Raw genomic sequence first — 18,928 nt, forward strand, 5'->3', positions numbered from 1 at the left:
CGCGCACGGCCCCGCCCCGCGCGGGTGACGCGGCCCCGGCGCGGCCAATGGCGGCGCGCGGAGAGGCTCTTTAAAAAAAGAAGCGCCGGCCGGGGCCCGCTGTCAGCTGTGCGGATCCCTCCGCGCATGTAAACACAGCGCCGGCGGCGCGGGGGGGGCGCGCGGGACTCGCACCGGCCGCGGGGCTGCGGGAGCGCGGCCGAGGGGCCTCCCCGAACCAGCGGTGCTGGGGGGAGCGGCCACGGCGCGGCCGCGGCGAGGGGGCCGCGCACAAAGGCGGCGGGAGGGGAAAGGGAAGGGCGTCGGGGGGAGGGGGACGCGGATCTGCGGCCCGGCGGGGCGGGGGGCACCGGGCAGGATCCGCGGTGAGCGGCGCTCGGGGGGCCTCGCTGTCCGCCGGGCCCGGGTAGCGCGGGGGGTGGGATCGGCGGCGCGCGGGCCGCTCTGAGTTCCGCAGGATCCGCCGCCGGCTCTTCTACCCCAACTCACCCCCCGCCACCTCCCCGGGGCCCTCCCCGGTCCGGCCCCGGCGCCCCCGCACAAAGGCGCGGGCGGGGCGGGGCGGCCGCGCCCCCTCCCCTGCCCGGGCCGGCGGACTTTTTTCCCAGCCCCGGCCCCCCCGCGGACGCGCACGGAGCGCGGCGGCCCCGGAGATTGTTCGGATCGCGGAGCGGAGCGGAGCGGCCGCCCCGGCCGGGCCATGGCCGAGTTCCTGCCCCCGCCTGAGTGCCCCGTCTTCGAGCCCAGCTGGGAGGAGTTCGCCGACCCCTTCGCCTTCATCCACAAGATCCGGCCCATCGCCGAGCAGACCGGCATCTGCAAGGTGCGGCCGCCGCCGGTGAGTGCCCGCATGGCGCCGCCGGGAGCGGCCTTTGTGTGGGGCCCGGCCCCCCGGCCCGCGGCCGCGCAGGTGACCCCGGGCAGGAGGGGCCGCCCCCGCCGCCGCTCCGAAGTTTCACCGGGGCCGCGGGGCTGAAGGGACCGACGGGACCGACCGCTCCCCCCCCACCGCGAAGTGGCTCCCAAGTGCCGGGGGAGTCGGCGGAGCGGCCGCGGGGGGAGTGGGGAGCGGGGGGGCGGCTGCCCCGGCCGGCCCGGCCTCCCCCCGGCCTGCGGGGTTGTCGCCCGGAGCGGCCCCGCCGAGCCTCCGAGGAGGTGCCGGGGTGCTGCCCTCCATGTTGGCATTGTGGCCGTGTGGGGCCGGGGGGACCCGCTCCCCTTCGCCCCCGGCTCCGCCGCCGCCTCCCCCGGCCCCGCCGCGGCCACGGCTCAGTTTTAGCACGGGGAACTGTTCCGCAAGTTGGACAAGACCAAACTCCGCGGCCTTGAGTTTGGCTGGTGGCTCTGCGAGCTGAAGCCTAGACAGACATGGCCACCATTTTAGAATGCAATACACAGTGGGAAGAGTAATAAGCCTTCATCTTCATCATCATCATCTCGGCCGATGGTGTAGTGAGCTCAAAATTGGAGCCTGAATTCTGGTTTCCTTTTGTTGGTCGGCTCAATTTATTGAGAAATACTGTGGCGATCCTAGAATCATAGTTTGTGTGGTCACAATTGTTAGTTTGTTTGAAGGGTTGAACACTCGCGCTGGTGAGGAGAGGAGCTTCTCGGGGTAAAAATATAATTAAACGATGCGTGAATCATCCTTATTTTGAGTGAATTGCTCTTTCCCTAAGCTGAAAGTAGTGCGAGTCAGGGGTGGTGCAGCTGGTTTGAGACAGTTAACATGACGGCAACAACTACGATGTTGAACAGGCACTGAGTTCAAATCTCCTCCAGCAAGGGGGCAAACTGACAGAGAACAGCTCTGCAGAGTGAAGTTTTGCGAGGGAGACTTTGAGTTCAAAGAAATAATCTTCAGAAACACACACTCCTCGCTTTGGTGTGTTAGTTGTTGCTGAGACTCCTATTGGTGTCCATCCTTTTTCTTACGAATTAAAATAGTCGTAACTTGCTGAATTGGTGTCTGAGGTGGCAGAAATGTTTGTAGTGAATAATGTGATTCTCGCTGGAGAGAAAGGTGTTTAAGCCCTCTGGAGGAAGAGTCCTGGTTTGCAGTGTTAAGAACACTCTTGAATTTGTGCCCCGGTAAAATGTGCCAGTGCCCCTTTTCATGCAGGCAGCCAGATGCTGACAGAGTTAAGGGGAGAAGATGGTTTTTGTTACAGAGTCACCATTGAACTTCTGTAATATTTTTTAGTAGAATGATCTTTCTGGGTTGTACATTGTCAACAGCGTTTTAGCAACTGTAAGCAGAACAGAATTTTCTTTTGCTTTTTGGATATTTTTCTTTTTTATTTTTTTTCCCCTTTGTGATTGTTTAAAAAAAAAAAGAGTTATCTAAAAAAATCTCATCTGTTTCTTGGCTGCTTGTGTAAAAAGCCAAAAGCTTATAAGAAAGCTTCTTGTAGGCTCTGTTATCTGTTGGAGATCATAAATCAACAGTCCTCTGAAGGACTAAATTACTTATTGCAGCTGCATGTTCAGCCACTCTCCTCTTCTTGAAGAGGCAGGTATTGCACCAGGTGTTGGACCTGCCTGGCTGCGTGATCAGCTCTTTCTCTGAGCCTATTTAGAAGCAGGATGAAAATAGTTGGAGCTGCCGAGGACTGAGCACCCGGTGGTTGCGTGGAGTCTGGCTCTGGGAGAGCTGAGCTCCCGTGGCTTTATCTCTACCCCGGATAATGCCTGGGATGACTTGTGAAGTGCGTGGTTGGTTCAGCGGCCTGGAGCATAGAGGGAGCTCTTCCAGAGCGACCAGAAAAGCCTTTAAGTTGACGTAGTTCCTGGCCTTCCTCCTGCAATCAGGAGCCGCAGTGAATATTCAGTTATTGTTCTTTTCAGTGTAATCGAGGGGTCTGTGACACTGTGAGCCACAGACTGTACTGCACTTAGCACAACAGTACGTGTGTTCCCACCGGGTGCCTTGTTTGGTGATGGCTGAGGTTTGGAATCTTCCTGCATCCCAGGGAATCTCTTCCGGCGTGCTCAGTCCGGTTACGTGCCGGGGAGCAGGTAGGCAGCACCACGAGCTGTCAGGATCTGTGCTGAGAAAGGAACTGAACATTTAAAGGCTGGGTTGGCATTATTTTAGTTTAAACTCTGCTGGGCCGTTATCAGCAGATGAATTTGTGTTTCTGTATCTGAGCTGCAGTATGGAACAACGTTGTGTGAGACTGGTGGTGCCCAGCTGTAGCTTCCCCATTTGCTCATGGCCAAGTCCTTCCTCTGAAGCTGGCTTGATGCTCCAGCACTGGAGCACACAGAGGAGAGTTCCCTGGGCTCCCAAGGACCGGGGGCAGTGCTTTCTCTGGTCCCTTTCTGCTGGCATTACCTGGGCACCAGGTGAACCTGGAGAAAGCCACAGTTGTGGTGGCTTGTCTTGTGTGGCAGTTTTCAAGGACAGTGAACTGTTTCATGAGGGGAGTATCGAGGCAGCTGATGTCCAGAAGATATCTGGGTGGAAGACAGAGGATTCTGGGTGTTCGTGAGATGAAACAATATCCAAAAATATAACAGAGGTGTAATTCCTGCGTGGCAGTTTCCAGTTGAGAACTCAAGGAAGCTTTCTTCCTCTTCATTCCTGTTCAGTTTGCTTCAGTCATCACTAATGACTGGGTTTTGCTCTTATTAGGGGATGCTGAGATGCTGCAGTGGCTGTCTGGTGGAGGGTGCAGCAGTGACTGGATCCCTGGCACTGTTCTCCATGGGTTTTTGTCAGCAGTGTGGAGCACGAGAAGGCACTGGCAGCAAAGTGCTGGGCTGAGATCCGAGGCTCTCCCAGCCGTGGTCACTCCTGGGAGTTAATGAGTAGAGACTTAAATTTGGATGGACCAGAGAGGGGAGCTGGATGCAGGAGGGTGGATGGGGTAAAACTTGCTTGCAGTCCATGACATGCTGTTCTGTAGTTAGAATTTTATTCTGTGAACCGAAAACATCATTTATTAGGACTTCTTCCCTTAAACCCAGCAGAGTTTAAGCTAAAATAATGCCAGCCCAGCCATCAAATTTTCAATTCCTTTCTCGGCACAGATCCTGGCATTCTGGTAATTTGGAATAAACTCAAGTTTATTCCAAAAACTTGTCATGTGATGGGGTGGCCTTTCCTTCTGGAAGCTTTTGATAGCTCTGCAAATCATTGGGGCATTTAGGGGAGGGAAATGAAGAATTGCTTCATTGCTTGACAATGGAGTACTTGATTCAAGTAGGTAGTTAAGAGTAATTAATGGAAGCAAAGAGTCTAACAAATGTGAAATTTAACTTCAAGAATAAAAGGTAAAATGTGGAGCAGGAATAGTATCAACTGCTCCAAGTCTTTCTTGAGGATGGACTCTGCCTTCACTCCATTGTGTCATTGCTTTGCTACTTTGAAGAAGTAACAAATAACGATTACTTAGGCCTTACTTACCATATTAATCCATTTCAGAATACACAATATTGTACAATATACTAGAAACATCTTAACTTTCCCAAGGCCAACCATGAAAATTGAGAAAATTCAAGCTGAATTTCATTACTCCAAGTAATGTGAATATGAAGAAGTACTGTTAAGGCTTCCAAGTATCCCAAACCAGCTGGAATCTGGAAGGAATTGACACTGGAGTTATTGAAATTATTCACTGTCAGTTTTCAGTAAATCCTGGAATGCTGGGGAACTTTCAAGAGGACAGGGAGAATTAACTTCCTTAATGGTTTAAGTTCTTTATGGAGGCATGAGTTCACCCTATCTCGCTCCAGGGTGGAAGAATGGCCAGAACAGTCCTGTATAATCCTGGAATTCAGAAGGTAATAGTATGGAGTACAACTGTATGAGCACTGGTGGGGTTGAATTACTTTCTTTGTTTTCCATGAGACCACGTATTTGGTTAATTCAGTTGTGTTGTCATGGTCTAGAAATTAATTGTGTTCAATATTTTAATTATAGAAATTGTTATTGTGCAAAATTAATATACTGGATCACAAGTTATTTCAACTATTAATGAGTGTTTTTAATGAAGGATCCTTTTCTAATGGTCTCAGAACCTCAAGATAAGGGTATGTAATTTTCACTACCAGTCTAGAAGAAAAAAATACATGATTCTGAATGGAGTGTGGAGTTGCTTTAGAGGGATCCCAAATGCCCAATAAACAATGGATAATATGAAACAGTAATCACTTAAGTAGGACTCAATGAAAGGGTTTACCTTGGGAACAAAGGAGCATAGAGCATCTTAGAGGAGGGAGGAGTGTAGAAAAACAACTGTGGATCCCTGTGGAAAGCAGTGCAAGGGTGGAATGGGAGCTCTGGATGAAGCAGTAAGTGCAGCTCTGGAGTGTCTTGGTGACAAATAAGGAGATTTTGCCTCTGTGGTAGCACGAGGGAAGAAAATTTTGCATTCAGGGTCCTGCACTTGTTGGAGGACTTCAAAAAGGTTTGCAACTGGAGAGGGTGCAGAGAAGTGTCAAGAAGGTTCTGCACATGAAATAATGAATTTTGAGAAATTTAACCTTAGCAAAGCCTAAATGGTGAAACTTAAAAGCCAAGGGCTTGAAAGAACTGGAGCTGCTGCTCCAGGGACGTGTTTTGAGGAGCAACATTGATTTAAATGTTGTTTAAACCTCTTCAAGTCTGTTCAAGCTGCTCATTCAGCTGCTTGCTTGATTTATTTTTGTGAAGAAAAAGAAAACACAAAACAAAAAACCAATTCACTTTTGGAGCAGCTTGATTGAGAGTTCTGGCAGTCTCCTGGTCCTGGAGCTGTGAAACAAACCACTGCTAAAACAGGAATTAATGCAGAGGATTGAGATACTTTGTCTGAAACAGGAAGCTGATGGTGATGATCCCTCAGATTTGATAATACACAGAGGCTCGTCCAGTTGATTTTATCAAAAAGAAAACAGAAAGGTAACTCAATTACAACACGTAAGTGAGCTCCTGGGGAGAAACCAGAGGTGCTGCAGTGTCTGCCAGTCCTGGTGAGCTGTGTCTGAGCTGCAGGTCCTGCTCAGAGTGGGCCAGGTTCAGGTGAGTCGGGTCACAGGGCCTTTCTGACTGTGAGAGAATGTGCTCTCAGGAGAAAACGAAGGATGGTGGTGGATTTGCCACTTCTGGCACTTTGGGATCAAGAATGGATGGGGTTCAGGGAGGAAGAGATGGTTCCTGTTCTAGTGCTGTCAAACTTGTGAAGAAGAACAGATTGGTCACTGGGAATTAGGAAATGTTGGCTTTAAATGAAGAACTTGTTATGTTCATCACAGGGGTCGTACTGTGGAATTAGGGGAATTCAGAGTAGGTGATTTACTGATCTCTGTATTTAGCAAGAAAACATGCAAAAGGAGTATTATTTTAATTTATTTTACTAATGGCAGTGGCTGTGTGCATTGTTGCTGTGGTCACCATGGTGTGGTTTCTACTCTTCAGAAACACTGAAACATTGGGGTGTGCTTAAAGGATGATGAGTTTCCCATCCTTGCCTCAGTCTCATTGAGGGATTTTCAACACTCACTCTGTTCAGCTCATTGAAAATTTTAAGATGAAACAATTTAGTCTGGAACTTTCCATATAGGGCAAGAATAACATAGATAGAATTTCTGTAGGTTTTTGTTTAACTTGAGATAGTCAGCTAGCTAAAAGCTGGAATTGAAGTCTAAAACCGAGCACAGCTCCCCTCCCCAGCATTGAAACCAAAGCTGCCAGTGGATGGAACCAATCCATGCCCATGTATCCATTAGAATGTGCCTCCTCTCAAGCCCAAATGACTGGGTTATATCTGGGGTATGCTGAGGGGAATGCTACATGCGTGTCCAGGAGACCAGGTGGAGCATTTTCAGAAGTCAGGAAGAACTTGTAGGTTCTTACAGCCTGCTGCCCTCGGGAATGTCTGAGTGAATGGTCTTCACTGGGAGCAGGTGCTTTAGCAGGGACAATGGATGTGAGCAGCTGGAAGGGAGGGTGTTGTGGAGAGCCAGGGCAGTGGGTGGTGGGAATCCCTGGGCAGCCAAGGAGGCTCCGTGGGTGAAGCCGGCAGAGTTGTCCGTAGCTGTTCTGCTTCTGTTCCGGTGGCTGGGAAATTCGGGTCTCTTCTTAATCCGAGTTATACTGGGAATAAAATGTAGGTTTGGAAGCTGCCAGTTACAGGTCTGGAGAGGGCACGGACCTACTCCAAGGGCTGGGATGGGACAGCCCCGGGAACAGTCTGTGCTGTCCGTGCCGCTCTCACGTGCTCTAGGAAGGTACTGGGAGAGCAGAACAAAGGTCTGTCCTTGGCAGAGCTGTGCCTTGAGGGGAGGTGGCAGCAGCTCTTGGGGCCCGGTGTCCTCGGACACCCATGGCTGGGTCTGGTCCCAGTCCTGGTGGATGCTCTGCTTCAAGGTCTGGGTCAGTGCTGTGAAGTCAGTCAGGGGTGTGGGACCCCATCCATCCCCAGCTGTTCCTGCAGGGCTGCTCGTACATTGCTTGGTGCTGCCAGAGCCTCTGTGTCCATTCCGTGCGTGCAGGTGCCTCCATGGAGCAGAGCCTGGCATCTCCTGTGTGTGAGCCTGGCCACCTGTTGTGTTCTGAGGTTCAAACCCTGTGTGTAGTTCCCGTGTCTCTCTGCCTTTAGGTCCCCGATGCTTGAGAATCCTCTCCAGCTCACCTGAGCCTTTATTTCTCTCCAAGGGTGGAGCTGGCACCAAAACTGGGATCTAGAGAGGTGATTCCCACTGCACACTCCTCCTTGGCTGTGGTTCTTGGATGGGAAGGATTTGTGGCTATGGCTGTTCTCCCTTGCTAATCTGCAATATGTAACAGAGCCCAATTTTGTCTCAAATAAGAAATACTCCACCAGGCTTGTTATTGGGGAGTTCTGTGTGTAAGTTGTGTTACTGCACCCACTGTCCCTCCTTGGCAAAGAGGAATTCAGGGATTTTGTTGGAAAGATCACCTCCGCTCAGAATGGCCGAGGAAGGACTGTTCACCAAGGACTGTTCACCACAAACTGGGTTAGCTGATGATTGGAGTTCCCAACTAATGTTAGCCTTTAACAGGGTCAGAGAGGGATTAGTTCCCGTTAGATGGGAGCTTTATGGCTGACCCACTGCCGGGCAGTAATGGGTTTGTGTGGATTCTGCCATCTGAGCTCTCAGTGTGTTTTTAATATAGTCATAAAACCAGGAGACTGAAAGGGACCTCCTGAGTCACCAAGCGTGCTCCCTCCCTCTTGGAGGCAGCAATCATGGAACACCTTTGCCAAGGCAAGATCCTAGATGTGGGAACAAAGAATGTAGGTCAGGCTCTCAGGGTGGGCATCCCGGGAAGGGGGGAATCACTGCAGTTTGCTGAATGAACGTGTTTCTGTGGCAAGAATTGCTAAGATATTCCTTTGGATCTTACTATGAGCTGCTGTCTGGCAAAATAATAAAAGGGATGTCTTTTTCTGTGTCTGACACGGGAGAGATTGCAAGTAAAACACTACTTGCAGTTTTCAAAAGATGTTGAAAAAATAGGAGACACTTCAGAAAAAGCCTGAGGAAAAAAAAAAAAATCTTTATTTGCAGGACTGGTAAGCTGGTTCTGTAAAGAGAAGCAAAAAGATATTTGTTTATTGAGAAATGTCTTGAAATGTTGCTCCCAGGAAGGGTTCAGGAATAGCTGCTCAGGCAGCCAGCAGACAAGGGATTTGGTTAAAAAGGAGATGAGGATAAGGGAGGAAGAAAAGCTGGAGCTAACTAACTTGTAGAGCAGCTTACCAGGGGCAGTGGCAATTCCTTGTTCCCTTGAATTCGCAGGGGTGGGGGTGGTTAAGTTTTAATTAGTAAGTTTGGATGAGGTGCAGGGTTTGCCAGCTGAAATGCTCTGAAGCCTGACATCCCTGGAGCAGCTGAGCTGGGAGCAGGAATATGGAAATATCACAGAAATAGTTGTGTTGACCATTTGTAGTTTGCATTACCACTTGAAATACTAGTAAGATCCCTAAAGCATGCCTTCTGCAAAGCTGGATTTGTCCCCTACAGTTTATAGAAAAGTTTAAAATTTTCTCATTTTTGCCTGGATTTGATGCCAGGTTTATGACAAGTGCAGGCTAAGGTAGCACAGGATCTTGTTTGTCCCTTTGAGGCTTTTAACAGGCAGGGATGGACAGCAGAACCCAATGGAGTAATTTCAAACGAAGAGTCTGGGGGATGGGGTGTAAAAATTCCTGACTTTTTAGGAAATCGATGTTTTCTTGCTTTCTGTGTATACTTAACATTAGCACTCAGCATGGCTGTTGGAAGATACTTAAATTGAACTTTTTAAACATTTTAAAATTATTTTTTTAAAACAGGGAAATCCAGACCAGTTCCTTTGAGGAGCTGGATGAAAAGGGTGAGTCTCAGATTCCCAGGCATGAGGTTAAGGGAAGTGGGCCTGGAGAGCTGGGGGGTGTGTGTTCCCTTCTCTTCCCCAGCAAAGCTCCTCGTGCAGCTCAGCAGCTTTGCAAATGAGCCCTGCACCACAAAGCTCCCTCTCGTGGTACTGCTGCCTTTCCAAGGTGCATAAAGGCATTTCTGTCACACAGAAATGTCCCTTAATGCTCCTTCGAGTGAGCATCTCATTTGTCTTGGTAAGTTTTGCTTCAAAATGTGTCCAGGATTTTTGTTGAGTAAATAATACACTTGTTAAAGAAGGGTTGAAAGCATCTTGTTTAGGACTTGAGGAACTTGCCACACTGTGGAATAGAAAAAGACAAATGTTATCCTTATTGGTTGTATCAACTTTGAATAGTTCGGATGCTCCAAAATAAACTGTTTGTGACTTTAAAATTACTCTGTGACAGTCAGGATGGACTGTTTGCTACATGCTGTCATTTCTCCAGATGGTGAATGCCTGTGGGTCTGTGACAGTGTCATCTGACACAGTTTGTGTTCAAAGGGTTGTGCTGTAGTGTGTTTGTAAAGTCAAAAGTGATTTTATAATAATCTAATATGACGTGTTATAAATAGCATTAATTTCCCTCAGCTCTACCTGCACTGGTGCAGCCTCATCTCGAGCCCTGTGTGCAGTTTTAGGCACCACAATATAGAAAAGACATTAAGCTATTAGAGAGCATCCAAAGAAGGCCACGAGGACAGGGAAGGGTTTGGAGGGGAAGCCTTCTGAGGAGCAGCTGAGGGCACTTGGCTTGTTCAGCCTGGAGGAGACTGAGAGGAGACCTCATTGGTGTCTTCAACACCCTCACAAGGGGCAGGTACCAGCATCTTCACTCTCATGCCATCTCGAGGAGATGGCATGAAACTGAGAGGGGAGGCTGAGGTTGGATATTAGGAAAAAGTTTTTCCCCCAGAGGGTGGTCGGGCACTGAACAGGCTCCCCAGGGCCGTGGTCACAGCCCCAAGTCTTCCAGAGCCCAAGGAGCATCTGGACAATCCTGTCAGGCACGTGGTGGGATTGTTGGGGTGTCCTGTGCGTGGCCAGGAGTTTGACTCGATGATCCCTGTGGGTCTCTTCCAGTTCAGCATATTCTGTGGTTCTGTGATACCTGCTTAAAAACCTCAGAAACCAGAGTCAATCCAGTGTTCCCTCTCGTTAAGCAAATTTACCATCTCACAGCAGAAGCTCTTGAAATGACTCGCTTCTTGCTACGAGTTAAACACTTTTAAGACTGTTAAATGTCTCTTTCTGGCTGATGAACCCATCTGCTTTATAGGCTGAAAAGTTACCTACTGAAAGTGCTATATTTAATAAAAGGAGTTCCCAAAGCTTATCTCTGGTAAACAGCTGATGAGCCATTGGGGCGTCCTGGTGTGTGTGTGTTGGACATTCAATATCAGTAAACTTAAAAACTGCAGGTGTAGGAAATGCCTGTTGAGGCAGATTGTGTTATCTGGAGTCATGTTACTCTTTCCAGTGCAGTAGGTAACTGGTGCTTTGCCAGCACCAGTGTGCTTGGCCAAACAGGAAAAAATGTCCCCAGACGTGCACCAGTCAGTAATAAATAGGAGATCATGGAGATAATCAGCTAATTCTGGAGCAGGTTGTTTTGGGTGCCGTGCTGTGAATGAGGTGTTTGTGTAAGATCATGCACATAAACTTCCTCATTTGCTTCCATAAGCAGAGGACCAACCTGCTCCGTGCTGTCTGCCAGGGGCTGGGGCTGTGTCTGCCCTGGGCACCCTTGGAGCTGGATTTCTTCAGTCTTGAGCAGGAGCTGGAACCTGTAGGAACAGGTCGGGATCCTGTTCCTCCTGTTGTGCCCAGTGGCATGCAGACTTTCCTCTGGGCTCTGCCCAGAGCAGCAGCCTGTGCCAAGAGACATGTGGCCTGACCAGAAGAGTCACCTGAGCTCTCCCCTCCCTTCCCTGGTTTTCCTGATGTGCTGCCAGTGCAGTGACTGCAGGCGATGGCCCTGAAGCACAGCATGGGTCGGTGACGGTGTCAGTGGTAGCATCATTGCCTACCTGAGCTGAGTTCTTGCTCCTGTTCACTTTATTCCTGTTTCTTGACCTCTGCAGAGCCTTACTGGAGGACCTGGTTTAGAGTAATGGGTGGCCCACTGGGGACAGCCTTGGCTCGTTGCTTAGCCGAGCAGTGAGGCAGCACAGCCCCCTTGGTTTCGTTTACTCTCAGCCTAAGCAAAGCTCTCAGGACCCCACAGTTCTCCTTTGGGCAATTTAATTTGATCCCCAGTATGTCTCCTATGTGTCCTCACCACTGTGTCCCCTCCTGGGCTGGGTGCCTGTCTCCTGTCTCCCTCTTTTTGGTACAGAGCAAACTCCGGAGTTGTGACTAATGATATAACCAGTTGGTTCAGCTTGAGAGTCAGATTTGTCCTGTTGAAGTACAACACTTCAAATCCTGCCCAACTGTTCCCAGTTGTGCTTCTCATCTTACAGCTTGAGGGCCACGAATGATTCATCAAATAGCAGGATATTAGAAAAGAATATCCAACATTCTCTTTGTCAGACTTGCCAGTTTCATTGCATTTGGTGTCCTGGCAAAGAAAATGGGCAGTAAAAGAAGAGTTAATGCCACTGGGTTGTTTAAGAACATTTTGTTGTTGGGCACCAGACTTAGTCTTAAGGTTAAAAGCAGGAAAATAATTGAGAAACGTGTCCACTGGTCAAGGGTTGAGTGTCCTTTTGGTAATTTACCATCCTGACCCCCTACCATTGTCTAAATTTCCGATTCAAATTTTAACTGCAACTGGCCTTGTCAAGTCTTGATGTGCTGCAAGTGCCTTGTAGGATCAGAAAGCTTTTATTACCAATTTTGAGATATGGATTAGTCAACCCAAGCTTGATAAAGCCTGTGGATTGGTGTCCATCTGCTCTTCAGGTTCTCCATATTCTTGGTGACTCTTGTGTCTTGTTTGCTCTGTAAGATAATAGCTTTGCAAACTATTAATGGTTGGTTTTAATGCTGGTTTTCATATCCTCTGTGTCTGCTAAATTAACAAATATTATGTTTATGATGCTGGTCTTACTTCAGTTGCTGCCAACATTGAGGAAAGATAGTTTTTTTTCCTGGTGCAAAGCTCGTCTTACACCACTATCAGTAGCTCTCTTGTGCATTATCTTCATTCTGTAATTAGTGATAATAAGATAAGTTTATATGCAATAAATTCCTGTCAAGTTTAAATGAAATCTAATTTGGTTTTGTGAAACCAAACCAAGCATGTGTGATAGATGTCAGAGATCTAAAAGATAAAATGGCTTTATAGTTGTGTTTATAAATAACACTGACAGTTGCAGGTATTTTATCAAAGTAATAATAATTTTTTTTTTTTCAGTTGATCTTATTCTAGCTCTTCCTGAATATTTACAGCCAAGGTATTTGTCAGGCACTGGCACAGGCTGCCCAGGGCAGTGGTGGAGTCACTGTCCCTGGAAGTGTTCAAAAGATGTGTGGATGTGGCACTTGGGGACATGGTTTAGTGGTGACCATGGTGGTGCTGCTGCTGAAGGGTTGGACTCAATGATCTTAAAGGGCTTCTCCAACCTTGATGATCCCAGGACTCTGTGGAGTCTCACAGTGCAGGACAGGTTGTTAGTTCCAAAATGTGATTGATTTTGTGGTTCCATTACCTGTTTTAAAGGCACAGAGAAATATTTTAAGGTGCAGACAATGACACTCACTTGATGTATCTCACTCTTCCTGCTCTCTTGTTCCCTGTGAAGGCACTTGGAGCCTGGAGCAGTCCCAGTTGGATGTGCAGAGTGGGCCATGCTGACGGGTTGGGGTCCAGCTGTCGCGCTCCCACCGTGTGCTGGAGGGGCTCCAGAGCCTTTGGAGGCTACAGGGGCCTGTTCCATGCTTCAGCTTCACCTGGCTTGTGATTGTCACAGAGAGAAATTTCCTTCCTTTTCCTGGTCTTTTGATGGAACGCTTCTGTTTTCCAGGACTGGCAGCCCCCCTTCGCCTGCGATGTTGACAAGCTTCACTTCACCCCAAGGATCCAGAGGCTCAATGAACTGGAGGTAAACTGGAAAGCTGGGCATTGCTTCTGCTCCCAAACACGCCGTTGTGTTTTTGAGAGGTGCTGTTTGCTAGAGGACTGGCCATGAGCTGACAGCACTCAGGACCTCTGAACAGCAGTTTTTAATTAGCACAGAAATTCCTCTGTTTCAGAACCTAGATCAGAACGTTCCGTGCATAAAAAGTATAGTTAATGCTCATTAAAAGAACGTAATTCAGGCCTTTTCCACACAGAAGTGCTTCTAAGTGGTTAAACTCAAACTCTCCAGTGCCACAGATCTGTGTCTGCGTTTTGCACACATACAGCATCTTTCAAAAGGAGAAGAGATTAAACACTTGGAGTGCTTTAAAAATAACCAGCCTTTTGGAAGAAACAATTGCAAAATCTGGATTCAGTTGGTTGAAATTTGCTGTTCACAAGCACTTTCATTCACTACTTCCATGAATTGAGACTAGAAAGGGAGCGTGAGGAACCCTGGTTGGCTCGGTGCTGATACCAGTTGGGGTGGTGGTGACTCTGTGCCTGATTTTTCTCCTGATTCTTGCTTTCTAAAGTCCTGACTTGGTCATGTGAAATGTCAAGGAAAGGGCTCAGATTTGGGATGCTAAGAGAGGGATTTGTGTGACCACAAGCTGTTCAGAGCTCCCTGGAGTTTACAGACAAGCTACAGACAAACACTGCTATTTTTTTACCTTAAGAATAGAAAATGTGATGAAAATAAAATGTGTCAAAATTTAAGTTACTGCTATTTAACATAGCAGCAGCGCAGTGATCTTACTGAGGGGATTGCTGTGCAACCAGCAATTATTAATGCAATAAATGCAATAAATCCCAACAATGCAGCTGATTTAGGGAGTTTTTAGCATTGCTTGGCTGTTCTCAGAAAGTACTTTTCTCAGTGCAGTAAGAAGTAACAAAAACTGACTTGAGAAAAGACACAATTTATTTTTCTTCAGATGACAAGAGGGAAAAATGCAAATGACCCTTGCAGAGGGCAAAGCCAGGCAGTTCACTTGTTTGTTTGTTTGTTTGCAGGCCCAAACTCGTGTAAAACTGAATTTTCTGGACCAGATTGCAAAGTTTTGGGAACTTCAAGGATGCACGCTGAAAATTCCACATGTGGAGAGGAAGATCTTGGATTTATTTCAGCTTAATAGAGTAAGACTGTTAGGGAGAAACTCATGCTGAAAAGCTGCTGTGTTATCTCAGTTCCTGGGATGGTATCACAGCTGGTCAGGCGAGATTTTGGGGGGTATCTAAGCTGGAAAAAGTATTTCTTTGTTTCAGCTAACACAGCTAATGTGACAGTAAGAATACATTGTCATGGAAAGATAGTAATATGCTATAATGGAAGTTCTCATGTGAGCTTGGAGATCATGTTAAATTTTCAGCTCTTCTTTAAAGTTGAACTTTGGTGTAAACAGGTCAAGAATAAGCTTAGGCTTAACTGGAAAAAGTTCATGAGCAATGACAGCAGGGAGAGAAAAAATTTTCCATTAGAAATATGCGAGGAAAAAAAGTCCAATTACTTTTAGGATGAAACTTGTTAAACTTCTGTAGAAATTCATGTATTCTGATAGTTAGAGATGGGATTCTCTGACCCCAAAGGTATGTTCTCTCTCTTTTCTTTGTGTTTAGGGGAGTTTTTATTGGTTTTTTCTGAGCTTATTTCATAGAACTTATTCCAGTGAGAACTGAGTGTCCTGTGCTAGAAAGCTGTGTTGGGATACAAAGTGACAAATTGCAGCTAAAAAATTCTCAGAGTGGGCTGAGTGACTGTTTGCACATGGAACACAGGAACTGACTTGTTTGTAATTCTTGAATAGGTTATGTGTTACATATTCCAGTTATTGCCTTAAAACAACTTTTATGTGTTGTGGGGCTTTTTTTAAAATCTATATTTTTCTGGTTTAAAATGTCAGTTGTGGCGTTGTCCTGCCTTTTTTTCCTTAAACGCTGATAATTTTATTATTAAATATATGAGCATTTTATTTTCACTTTTTAGCTAGTTGCAGAACAAGGAGGATTTGATGTAGTTTGCAAGGAGAGAAAATGGACCAAAATAGCCACGAGGATGGGCTTTGCTCCTGGCAAGGCCGTGGGCTCACACATCCGGGCGCACTACGAGCGGATCCTCTACCCCTACAACTTGTTCCAGTCAGGAGCCAGTCTCTTGGTAAGCTACACTGAGTCCAGTTAATTTAGCAGCCAGTCTGTCAGGGCTCTCTTAATTACTGGAACATTTGTGAAGCTGCATTTCGTGCTTAGTGTCATGCAGGTGACCAGATGCATTGTGTGATGAAGGCAGTTCAGAAAGCCATGGGCAGACTTCTAATTAAAAGTGAAATTTTTAGCATTAGTCTTCAAGGTAAGCTCTTACTCCTGCTTTGAACACCACCTGTTTGTATTTTCTCTCTGCAGTTTACAGAAGCTTCCTGATAACAGACTTTCAGGCTTCCTGTAGTAGTTTCTGTAGTGCCAAGTACTGCTAATCCATGGAACATCCCAGGTCCGTCTCTCTGCCAGAACAAATGCTGTGGGTCTGTGTCACATACCCAGTGACCCAGGGACTGTGCAAGCCATGGCAGCGCTGTGACAGGAACTCATCTCACGTTCACCAGGGGTGACAAGTTGAAGAATGCATCCTGGCTGTTGCAGTGGGGCTGACAGTGTGGCTTGTGACTTTTTCCAAGCTTAAATCTTCATCCTTCCTGGATCAATCATCAATCCTTGATTTGACCATTAAACCAAAACTCAGGGTTTGTTGAGAATGGAGACCATGTAATCTCTAATGAAGAATAGGTCTTCTCTTTTAGAGCAGTAGTCATTTATTTGGAAAACCAAAATAGGTTGCAGTTGCCAACATCCATTTTTATTTCTTTGCAATATTCTTTCCATGATGATCTTTCAAAGACAGGAGTGTTGACCTTTTTTGAGCAATAAAAGCCCTAATCCTGTTACAAGCTTGTGTCTGTGTGCAGAAATCAACACAGGCCTTTACACAAAGCTGCAGAAATGAGAGAGGGATTTGATACACGTTCAGAGAGGTTAGAATTAGACTTTTTATTTGGGCAGTGATGATCAATTCTCAGTGAAAAACAACTAAATTCTGCAGATCCTTCAGAAAGAGGGGTCTTTTGCAAACAGTGGATAAGAACAAAATAGAGTTGAATATAAAAATCTTTGAGCTAAGGAAACTGCTGGATCAAAAGTATTTTGGCTTCCCTCAAACACATTCTCGTTAAGCAATGGAAAGCAGCACCATTTTCTGAAGACATTTCATTGAAAACTTGGCATTTTTATTAGGTCTGAAAACCGTGATTTCTCTTTGGGTTTTTTTGAGCTCATGTGTTTGTTACATCTGACGTTGCTGCCGTATTTTTGAGGTGCAATTGCACGGGGAAAGACCTAATTAAAAGTTGTAGTGCAGTGAACGTGGTTCCACAGTACCCTGGAAACGGGGCTTCCCTGAGAGCGTCTGTCACACAGTTAATACTCACATTCATGGTTTGCTCAGGATTTTAAACCCTTTCAGAAAAGAAAAACCTTCTTAGATGAGGACATGCTTCTCTTTAAATGTTACTTTTCAAGCTCTGTCTTGCAATGGGCACCTGACATTTGTTCAAACTGATGTGGAGAGAGTTCTGGACAAGTGATGCATGTAAGGGTAACTTATTTTTTTTTTACTTTCTCCGCACCCCCGCCCCAAGCTGTTAAAATATTTCCCTTCTGTATGTGGCAGACATAGATTTTTGAATGACCTGAGAGAATCCATGGGAATATATTGGGCTTAGCTCACTTTTCACTCTAATTTGACTTTTTCTTTCTTCATGACATCCTTGTCTTCCAAGTGAGTTCGTTTTGCAAAACGTTTTTTTTGCGGAAGAATCTCAGATGAGATTCTTTTTGACTTCCTTCCACGTGTTCTCAGTAAGTGATGCTTTCTCAGATGCTTCTTGTGTAGGTGTCCATTATTGTGTGTCTGTTCAGTGTTTTGCTGGGAACCTAAGCACCTGAGTTGTGTTTTTGAAGAAGCTGGATGTGACAGCTGTCAGTTGGAGATACTTCCTTCTCCTGATACTTCAGCAGCCTTTTGAGAGAAGCCCTTCACACAGCTTGAGTGATCATCCAGGCAAGATTAGTGCTTGCATTCACTGATTCCTTTGATCTACTTTTTTCCTTTGTTTGTTAGTACTTGAAATATCCATTGGGGTTTTTTTTCCTGCAAAAGTGAAGAATAATGGAATGGTGTAGTTTCCACTGATGACTGTGCCATAACTTAAATCTAATCCAGATCTGAGCATAGCATTAACTGTTTGTGTGGCTTAAATACATGAGTTATTTTGACACATATCCCAGTTGGAGATATTTCTATCTACATACTGAAATAGTGAAACTCTCTGGAGCTGTTCAGAGGGGGATGGACGGGAATAACATGTTTTTATTAAAGCTCTTGTTCAGTCCAAGAGCAAAAATTCCTTAAATCAGCCAGTTTCTAATACTCAAAGCAGCTCTCCACAGGGGGGGTGTTTATTTTCTTATCTTGAAACATTGGATTAGACAGGCCTTGGGTGTTTTGTCCCCAGAGCAGTTGCAGTGAACTTGTCGATACTGGTTCTGTCCCTCACATTCCTACCTGTAGTAACCATCTGTGATACTGCAGAGTCATACTCTGTGCCCAGAGGGATAAATGTTCCCCTGCCTGAACTGAGGTGTCTGGAATCTTCTGTCAGTGCATCTTCTGTGATGCATTGCCCAGATGTTTGATGATTTAAACAGTTATCTCCAGCTACAGTTTGGGGGGCTCGAGATGGTCTTGCTCCTGGTTTTCAGTGAATCCAGCTGGTTCAGTAACTGTGGGTCTGGTCTCTCTTCCAAACTAAGGCTTTAGTGGCCTGAGTAGGATTTCGTATTTCCAAAGATTTATATGTGTGTGCCTCTAATAAAGGTCTTTCAGTGTGAGATAGTTCTCTGGCAGCCTTTATTGTTCTTGGAGAAAAATGAGCACCTCTGGAGTTTGGTGGTTCTTACCCTCCATGGATAAGTAGTAGGGGTAGACCTGTTGTGTTCTGCAAGTACAGAGAGCCTGACTGATTGGCTTATGTGTAAATTAATTTAATTACTACTACTAAACATCTAAACCCGGAGGAGATAAATTGCATCCGTTTTTTCCCCCATCTTTTGACATCCTGGAGGCCTTGTGACCATTCCTTCTGTGTCCTTTGTCTACTAAAGGAGCTGCTCCTTTATGGTTTCAGCTGATGGGCTTTCAACTTGCTGTCTGCCCCCACTGAGAGTTCAAGGATCATATGTGCAGTCACCTTCTTGGAATACAACAAGATGATGATCACAGTGTCTGGGATGAGCTTATGGTGAATTGTTGGTAGAAGTTCAGCCTTGCCAGAGGCTCACTGGGAGAGGGAAGGACTGGAGAGATGTCATCTGTGTCCTTGGTTGAAGGCAGTTGATCTGGTCAGTGCAGGAGTAAAGGAGGTTCAGAGGAATTCTCC

General features: G+C 46.5%; 1 protein-coding gene across 1 annotated transcript in view; it reads left to right on the top strand.

The window, feature by feature from the left end:
* The first annotated feature begins 547 nt into the window (after positions 1 to 547).
* The window catches only part of KDM5B (lysine demethylase 5B), a 55,558-nt gene continuing 37,177 nt past the window's right edge, over positions 548 to 18,928 (top strand). The window contains exons 1-4 of the mRNA XM_051771641.1: positions 548 to 838; positions 13,342 to 13,419; positions 14,454 to 14,576; positions 15,424 to 15,594. Coding sequence (XP_051627601.1) covers positions 701 to 838; positions 13,342 to 13,419; positions 14,454 to 14,576; positions 15,424 to 15,594 — 510 coding nt within the window. The 5' untranslated portion in view covers positions 548 to 700. The remainder of the gene's footprint in view (positions 839 to 13,341; positions 13,420 to 14,453; positions 14,577 to 15,423; positions 15,595 to 18,928) is intronic.

Source organism: Manacus candei, unplaced genomic scaffold (assembly GCF_025592945.1).
Source record: "Manacus candei isolate 608988 ecotype Guabito, Panama unplaced genomic scaffold, ASM2559294v1 h1tg000139l, whole genome shotgun sequence".
Lineage (NCBI taxonomy): Eukaryota > Metazoa > Chordata > Aves > Passeriformes > Pipridae > Manacus > Manacus candei.